Consider the following 9,395-nt stretch of genomic DNA (forward strand, 5'->3'; position numbering starts at 1 on the left):
ATGCAGAATTCTTTCCTGAAATGAATATGGCCGCACCTGGAAAATATAAAGCGATTTAAAATCGCACTGAACTTCAAATATGATACAAAATAAGACAAAAAGGATATTTCACACATGGTAAAATACTCAGCAGAAGCATGAGAAGCAGACAAAGAACCATCCTGACGGGTATTTGGGCAAATAGACTTTGGTATAGCAATGCAAGAAAGTGAAAATATCTTGAGACTTTTCGGAGAGAGAGTTGGTATACAAGACAAATTGTATTGATAAATGGATTCTTAAATGTTGTCATCATGCTCGATATCATGATAAGCTGAACAAAAGAATTCTTTCATCGAAAGCCGCTGCTAAAAATGCCGATTTAGCAGTGTCTGGTAATTTGAGCAGCTAATGACCGATGTCTCCGAAAGATCTTAGACACTGTTGGAGGAACGTTTAAGAATTTGTTATGCAGAAATTATAAGATTTCAATCTAATTCACGTTTAAGAATTTGTTATGCAGAAATTATAAGATTTCAATCTAATTCAACTCCCCAGTGCTTCTTCTTTGGAAGATGTACTATTTCATAAAGTGCTCAGTGTGCTGTGTAAAATTGTTCAGATATATATTCGTGCCATGTATCCAAGGATGTCAGGAATTCCGTCATCGACCTACATCAGTTTATAAACGAAAGTTATGATCAACTCTGTCTTCAACGCGATATGGCATAAACAGACATTGATGACACCGTATATCGTACTGAATCACTGAACAGTCAAGAAACGTAAGATAGACCCCCACATTTGTACTTATATCAGGATTATAAAAACGGATTGGCTTACAAAATCCCTTAGAGATATTCCCTTGTTTTACACTGGAGCCCACTAATTACTTATCACATATCTCTTGTTCCACTAGTGACAGAAAGTAGTCGTCACTGAAGACAGATGGCTTATGGGATAGCTTATTTGCCATTGCGATGACGTCAACTGAAGAATAAACTTTTGGTATCCTTGGTGACAGATACTTGACTATTCCCTGGGACAGAATCAAGCAATGATACAACACATGAAATGACAACAACAGCACAATCACTGAGTAAACACATTGAAACCTTGCGATGCAGGACTGACGAACTTGTACCTAATTTTACGCCTGAAAAATTCGAATGATGATGATGATGATGATGATGATGATCGTCATCATCATCATAAACATCATCATCATCACTGTCGACCAATCAGCCAAAACATTCAGTGATGTGATTTCAGATTTCAGATTGACAATAGAACCGCTAAATGTTGGTAAATTACTTTCTTTGTTTTATCTTCAATTGCTCTGATGGTTTAGGGGACCGACGGATAGTTTTTACGAACTCGCCTCAGTGACGACTGACAACTGTTTTTGTCATTTACATGTATATTATATTCACCACACGATTTATAGCAATTCCTTGTTTGGACCAAGTGCCTTCATTTAAAGAAAAACACACACATGTAATCTAAATATTGCATTTGTACGAATAACACAAAATAATTTCCATGTAAACAACACATTTACTTCCCCGTCACAGTAATTCTTACCCGCTTGATGCTTGGAGGTTGTGAAACGTATATGCATTGTAGGTCGTACGCCTCCAAGAGCTTGGTTACCGCCTTCGGAAGCGTGCTTGCACTTTTTAAAAGAAATTCTTCTTTTTTCTGACAAGCAGACTTACTGGAAATTACAGCAGATTTATCTGTGCAGCTGTTCTTGTAGAGAAGATCAGAATGCCCTTTGATGAGTTGGTTTATCATCGCGAAATATGCTAGCATATAAAATTTACTTTTATTTTCTTTTTTTCAATAAATCTGTAGTGACATTCTAATTCACTTCATATTCACTTTCTAACGATTGACGTCAACCTTACGTCATTCATTTGATCAACACTTGTTTTCTGTCTGTCTGTCTGTCTGTTGTTGTTGTTGTTGTTGTTGTTGTATGGACGCCTGAAATTTAGAAATAAAATTCAAAACTTTGAAGGAATTTGAAACTTTCAGTGCATTCTCTCAGACATCTCATGCGGAAGTGCAAGTACTTGTTGTTTATTTTTTAATTTCGGCAATTGTCTACACACGAGCAGCAGTTATAGAATTGATTGCATCACAGAGTAATATCATAGACTGTCTGATATTACTCTGTGATTGCATACTTGGCTAAAAATTTGAAAGGTAAATGCGCCTCGGGGACTCGGACAGATATTGGAACTATCAATTGTTTATAATTATTTCCTGACCTACCTCTTGCGAGGACTCATTGTAAATCTCTTGGGCCAGAAAAATTTTAATCGCCTTAGCTTTGCAATAACCGAATTTTTTCTTTTTCCTCATAGAGTTAATACAGGGATGGCAGCCATTTTGAATTTCAAATATCGGTAATTGTTAGGCAATTTGTTTCTCTGGTACCAAACTTTGCACGGACACCCCTGATTTTTATTCTTGAATTGGTTAGAGAATGGTTGAAAGTTTCATCAATGAGGAACGTTTGAGTAAAATACTAACTGTGAAACATGATGGCTTCATCAAAGGACTGGTGGAAATCGATTCTACAGTACTTCAAATAGGTGAACGACGTTAAAAAGATCAAGAGATTTAAAATGACTCACATTTCGTCTAGCTTACTTCTCCAATGTACGGCAACAATAGGCCGATTCTCACACATATTTCGGAGAACAGTCCTAGCCGCTAGTCTGATTGAGGGCGCTCTGACAAAATGAGCTTCAACAATTTCGTCCAATTCTTCCCCCTTTTCAATATTCATGTAGTTGAAGTCTAGGGGTTGGTACATTCCAAAACACTCCTGACGCTGGCTCAGCAATATTTTTCTGACTGTATCCACTTGGCTTTTTGATACAGATTCTGTACCGGGTGCATTGACACTGAAAATGTCCAATATCTGTTGGCGCTCTTTCGCGTATGACGATTCATGACTGTTCATGTTTGGGACTGTCGGGCCAAAATGCGGAGCACTAACGACAACTTCTAGGTTGTAGTTGCATCTCAGCTGGAACTCCTCCATAGTGGCGACTGGCAGTATGTCTTGCAAACTCTCCACGCTGTATGTCTCGTTGAACGGCACGACATTGGCAGCCGTACCCGCAGAGTCATCGACGAACGGGACAAGGACAATAGTTCTGTTCAGGAACAGTGCAAATTTGACGGCAACTTTAAAACTTTCATATTGATCACTCAATCTTAGACCAAGGGAATGCATCGGGAAAAGGTATTTTTTCACAGATGTTTGGCTTGCCTGTTCGGTTAAGATGAAGTTAAAGAAAGAAAATAAAAATAGGTTAATTTATATATTCAATAATCTGCTTAAAAAGGTCTGTCACGTGGTTTTCCTCTGTACACTATCGAATACTAAACTCGGACAAATGTTGTCGGTTTTGAAAACGTAAGCTAATGTTAGAAAAATACAAAGCTATTGATGTCTGTATGTTGTGTATGTAAAGTTTGGAAGAGGTCTAGAAATGTACATTGTGGTTTACGTAATATTTTTTTTAGTTGTGACTCTGTAATAACTTTGTCCGATGTAAAATGTTTTTTTGTTTTGTTTTTTAGCGCGGATGCTGAGAGAGAATATATTTGCGGATAATATAAATAAGGGTCAGACATCCAAGATGGTTTCAATCGACGATATTTTATCAATCACGATATAAGCAGCAGAAATATCAAGGGCTCTTCATGTCTGGTTTTTTAACTCGTAAAGAGAATGCAACTTTCTCAAGTGTGTCTGCAAAGTCATACATTAATGTTTAATTGCAGTTGACAGAAATATTGTTTATCGGCGAAGACGATCCCTCCACAGGATGAAACGACTGAAGAGTTTCTGAAGAAGTCATCTCAGATTGTTTTAAGACTTATACGCATTCGGATCGAATTTTGCCAGGTGCTGTGAATTGCCAAGCTTACATTGTACACTCTTTTTGGTGAAATAGATTTTGAGGATCTAATATCCGAGGAATTATTGTAATAGTAACACGTATAGTGCGTATACTACATGAAAAGTACAAGATTTCCGGGGTTGTTGTCGATGAAGATATATTTTGATTAAAAGATTTGACGACTCGAAGATCAAAATACAAACAGGTGTATGATTAGGAAAAGGATGAAGTACGCTGTTTTTTGTTTCGGAAATGACCGTTTTGTTGTCTAATTTGACACTGCTAAATTAATTTCGTACAGTTCAATCAGGCATCCTTTCTCAACTAAATAATTTATTTGAGACAGTTTTGTTGATGACATCACTACGTCAATCGCCTCCCGTGAAATGTTCAGTCTTTTGGCTAGTTGACTCAGGGTTGTAAAATATTGCGACATACGTACAGGGTTGTATATCAACCTGCTGACATGGCTGCATCTGATGACGGGTTTGCTTTCACCGATTCTGGGGGAAAATGTTTCAGATGACTTTCACTTCATCAGCTATCATGTTGTACTTCAAGCGATTTTCGACGTATCACTTTCTCTGTAAATATGCAGAGTGCATATAATTGGCAGTCATGCGCACAGGCGTCTGTCACATACGGACGGTGACTCAAAAGTTGGCGATATTTGTTAACTCAATACAAATACAAAGAGAAAGGGCGACCTAACAATCAATATATACCGTGTCAGTCATTTTTGCATTGATGTGGAATATATTCTCATACGGTAAAAACACTCCTGCACAATACCAAGAGAGTGCACAGAAAAACCCTATTGATCGCATAGACAACAAAATACGCGGATTTGCATGTTTGCTTTCAGGAGACACCGGGCACAGCTGGCGGGCAGACTGTTGTCATGGAAACGTGTCCAAAACATCGCAGCCCCTAAGAAATTTGATGGTCACAATATTCGACATATCGCCCTATTAAAGGTCAAGCAATGAATCGTTGTTTGAGTAAGTTTTGAAGCCACGAAGAACAAGGTTGAACTGAGAAACAATCACTTACTTGTTGTGAGGAAAAAAATCACTGTTGAATTGAGGGATTCTGTCAGTGTCATCACTCATAGCTGATTGTGTTGTGTTTCTGGTGTGTCTTACGGTCTGCGATTACTCAGTGATTTGGTGTTTTTGAATTAGCAAAACTAGAACTTGGACATGAAACATGAATGAAGTCGATTTATTTCAAGTGCTTTATTGCAATTTCTGCATCGATCGTCTCTTTATCAATGCCCATAACTTAAAAACTGTTACTTGACGTTTTAGGTGTACTCAGCTATTTTGTTGGATCTCCCAGTACCACACAGCAAGGAAGTAAAGATGTACCACATCAACCAGCGTGAATGTAATTCATGGTTGTGCTGAATTCACGAAAGAAAACGTCATATCAGATAACCAGGCTATCCGTGTCAAGCTGTTCTTACTGTACGCTATCGATGTTGTTATGCTAAATGGGACTATAGGGCAGGTATTACCGCGCATTGCCAATATATAACTGGATTTAAGTCACGATTGTCAGCGCAAACGATTCGCGATTCCGTTTGAATAACCGTGGAACTACCAGTATTGCATTAATTTGACCTAATTCAAATATTCGCCCTATACCTAAGCCCCATCGATCACTTTTATCCAAACTATTCGATAAATAAAGTTAACGCAAAACAAGATGATTTCATTTTTATTTCTATTCCCCTTTGCTGGTGTCCCTGCATCAACAATTTAACTCAAAGACCATTGCAAACTGCGTATAACACCTCTTCCAAATTGCCATAGCCTTACCCTCGTCTCCGTCTGTATTTCGATATATTTACAAGCCTGCTGACAATACTTCAATCAGTTCAATTACCGTTATCCGATAAACTCAGCATTCTAAAAATTGATGTCGCTTCTTACTATATTTTAGTCAATGAAAATTATGTAAAAGCTACACACGAAGTCTACATTCTTACCATGGTTTCCTGGTTTCCAATAGCAGTCGAGCTTGCACCACACGGCAAGTTGTAGCATCTCGCCAACATATCCCTGTTCAGGTGTAATCCCTGTGTTCGGTTGTCTGGCGTCGCCAACGGTTTAGTCGGCTCGTAGACGTGAAAGAATGATATTGTCAATACAAGAGAAAGCACCGACGAAAGGAATATGTTGAAAATGACTTTATCCCTGGTCGACATTTCTGACAGGCGACAGCTCGCAGGGCAAGGTGACAGGAAGTAACGAAGACAAAAAATAACTGTAGGCTGTCGAGTATTTACGCTAACATCCTACCAACAACACGGCACTGCATCCAGTGCAGCATGTGGGTTTGTAAATGAATGATAGGCAAAGTAGCTCACTCAGGTTCCATGTGGAATTTTCCTGATGCAATCAGAGAGCATTGACACTCGGTGTCAGGTTGTCAGCTCCATACCCCTGTAGACTGTATAATGTGGGAGGACAGCGTAGACACTAGGGACAAGAACCTCTCGAAACAGTTCACAAATTGTGGAAACCAGAATTATTCCAGCCACACATGATAATTGTGCTTCATGTAAATGTGTAACCGTCTATGTTACAATCCGGTGACCCTGTAACAGCTGTAAATGCGTTGGCATAGTTACACATGAGATCATACAGATTAAAATCAAAATTATTTTTTTTATATCAACTTTCAACGCAATCCGGTCTGTCATCTCAAGTATGATGTAAGATTGATAAGAGTCGTGTAATACGATCATCGTTTATTTTACAAATACTTAATTCACTTTGTGTGTATTTCAATTCAGTCATTGTTTATTTGTATTTTATAAAGTTTTCAGTTTAAAGTCAAGACTCGCAACTAGCTCTTTTAGTTTAAAGTCAAGACTCGAAAACTAATTGCATAATGAAATAATGTTGTATTCTTTGATCTTGATAGGGAGAAGAATTAAATAATCCGTTAATCTATACATTTCAGGAGAACAACAGGTAAACAGAAGGGACACGCCCTCGACAGTCGCACTTTGTTTGTGCATGGATGTAAATGGATTTTTTTTACATCCATGGTTTGTGCCATTAGATGTCATATGTGTAAAAACCTACTTGACTTTTTTCAACATGATATCGCTATCCTGTAATTTCATGCAGCGTCACACTGTAGCGTGCATACACGAAGGTCATTCAGGATTTGTTATTTGTCCAATGATATAGTGACTCATCCTTTTGTTGGAAGATAATTCGAACTGATGAAATAATGTTTCACTAGTTTCCATTCAAAGAATATTATGTGGCAAGGAAAGCCGTATAGTTGGCACCATTCATCACCAGTGTATCTTCTCTATAAGGTTGCATTGACAAAAGCCTTAGTAGGGAGAGGGATAGGAGAATTCTAACGATGGGATATCATAACTGCAAATTAGATGGGAGATATTATTCTCGCACATCCATCTATCCATCCATCCAAGCCATCCATCCATCAATCCATCCATCCATACATACATACCACGAAAACAATGTGCCGTCAAACAACATATTAATTAATCTGAATGGGTCCTCGCTATCTGGTGGTATCATCTTTGTTTGAATGCATGAAACTCTTCCACGGGGGTCTTTGACAAGCGCTATGCAATCGTACATCTTCCGATGTCATGTTCTCATAAAACTACCCCCAAAGGAAATGTGATGTTACTTATCAATGACGTTTGTCGACGTCTCGAAGTTTGATATAAATTTGATGAACAAACTTGTCATTCAGCTGTTGCTGTTCCTACAGAATTAAACTCTATGCGTCGGTTTGAACATCAGAGCAATCGATAGTTTATTCATGTAAATCTCCATGGCGGAAATAAAAAACCGATACAAAGATTAGTAATACCTCCCTTTCGATTCCAACAGTTTTTGGCAAATTTTTTCTTTCGATATACGCAATATACGCAGGGCACAGATCAATTGCGATGAATGGTTTTTTAAATGAACGTAACACACAGAAAGTGTTGTTAGGTAAAAAGACCTTGTCGGAGCCCATCAAAACGTGAAAACTCGTACATTACGTAGCAAATCTCTCTTATGTCAAAACATAACTTTTGGTACCATAACATTTATGACCATTCCGAGAAAAACCACGATTTATTGGTCGTAAAATGGAATTTTCAGTTGCGATGGCAACACAGCTTGTTTTTTTTTTGCAGCATCAAAGGGATTTCACCCGTTGTTATAGTAACGCTAATGCAAGGTGACCCTATCTATTGGTTAAATAATCGTCATCAAATATGTTACTCTCCAAAGGAGAAATCTCTGTCGAGGAATTTCTGCTAGTGAGTCTTCTTTCGTTCATGTTGTGTAGCAGTTTTTTGAGCTTTGATTTTGTTAGTTTTTCAGCTTGGTTGTAAACTTACAGTCTCTCCCGAACAGCAGCACATTTTACTGATTTTTAAGTATCCTCTCTAGAGTCAACGTCATATTGAATGAAATTAAGGTACAAGTTATCTTCCAGTCTCCCCGGTTGATTTGAGAGGAATCGGGATCAATCATGATGGCGATGAGAGGGTAGAATTATGTAATGTAGTCACTGACTATAATTGAGGAGCTAGCTCGTTCAATTAATGATTTACGGCTTTCGATGGGTTTCACACCTAACGGTTAGCATAAAGAAATTGGGATACGGCAGAAAGTGGTTGAAGGCTATCGAAATAGGGTCGTTGAAGAGGTATTTAACTGGGTTTAAAGCCAGGTGCTCTAGAGTTGATTTGGATGTTGTATGAAAGAAAGGGCCTGGTGGGTTATGGAGAGTGAAAATTGAAATATTTGCGAGGGTGGGAAACGCGAGGGATTGAGTAGATTGACAGGACACAGGAAATTGACGGAATCAATGTATTTGAATATGTTCAGGATGTTGAAGGCTTTCTCAGGTGAAGGGAAACAGAGAGCTTGAGAGTCTGAAGAGATGTTGTCCCAAGGATAGATTGTTACGATTTAACCGAGTTTAGTGAAACAACTATGATTGGGAGTGTATTGTTTGGGAAAACAGTAAGATTTACGGGTGGGAGGGTCCTAACAGTTTGATCGGCGGAATACAGGCGACGGAAGGCTAAGTGGTTGTAGGGACAGTCAAATGCCCTGAGGAAATTTAATTTTCCCAGGGAGTTTGAAAAACGCTCATTGTTGACTAGGTGATGGGAATTTCAAGAAAATGTGTCTTATGGTATCTTTGTGGGTTGAAGGGGACAACAACAGACGGATTGGTTGTATGAAAGTAACAGGTGTGATGTTGGACGATGGTCAGGTTGAATGAGACATGAGGGTTTGAAAGTTGTCTTGAAAAAACTTTTTTTGAGGAAATAAGGAAATACACTTGGTTGAAAAGGCTTCATTGAGTAATTTCTTTACAAAATTGATAATAATGATGGAAGCTGTCATAAAAAATGTGAACACAGTAACCCCGACTGTCCTCTGGGAATCTAGGCTCCTAGTTAGTAATTTTAATAAAAATATTAAA

General features: G+C 38.3%; 1 protein-coding gene across 1 annotated transcript; it reads right to left on the minus strand.

The window, feature by feature from the left end:
* Positions 1–868: 868 nt before the first annotated feature.
* On the minus strand, positions 869–6,436 carry LOC139119566 (uncharacterized). The gene is made up of 4 exons (XM_070683410.1): positions 5,899–6,436; positions 2,625–3,268; positions 1,564–1,726; positions 869–1,018 (listed from the first exon to the last, which is right to left on the minus strand). The coding sequence occupies exons 1-4, from the start codon at positions 6,115–6,117 to the stop codon at positions 869–871; spliced, it is 1,176 nt and encodes a 391-aa protein (XP_070539511.1). The 5' UTR covers positions 6,118–6,436.
* Positions 6,437–9,395: the final 2,959 nt, after the last annotated feature.

This window comes from Ptychodera flava, chromosome 20 (assembly GCF_041260155.1).
Source record: "Ptychodera flava strain L36383 chromosome 20, AS_Pfla_20210202, whole genome shotgun sequence".
In the NCBI taxonomy this organism is placed as follows: Eukaryota; Metazoa; Hemichordata; class Enteropneusta; family Ptychoderidae; genus Ptychodera; species Ptychodera flava.

Coding starts and splice junctions, on each gene's coding strand:
- LOC139119566 (XM_070683410.1), bottom strand. CDS start 6,117: ATGTCGACCAGGGATAAAGTCATTTTCAACATATTCCTTTCGTCGGTG. Junction 1,727..2,624: donor AGAAGTAAGCTAGACGAAAT/GTGAGTCATTTT, acceptor CTACAAGAACAG/CTGCACAGATAAATCTGCTG. Junction 1,019..1,563: donor AACCTCCAAGCATCAAGCGG/GTAAGAATTACT, acceptor ATTCTGTCCCAG/GGAATAGTCAAGTATCTGTC.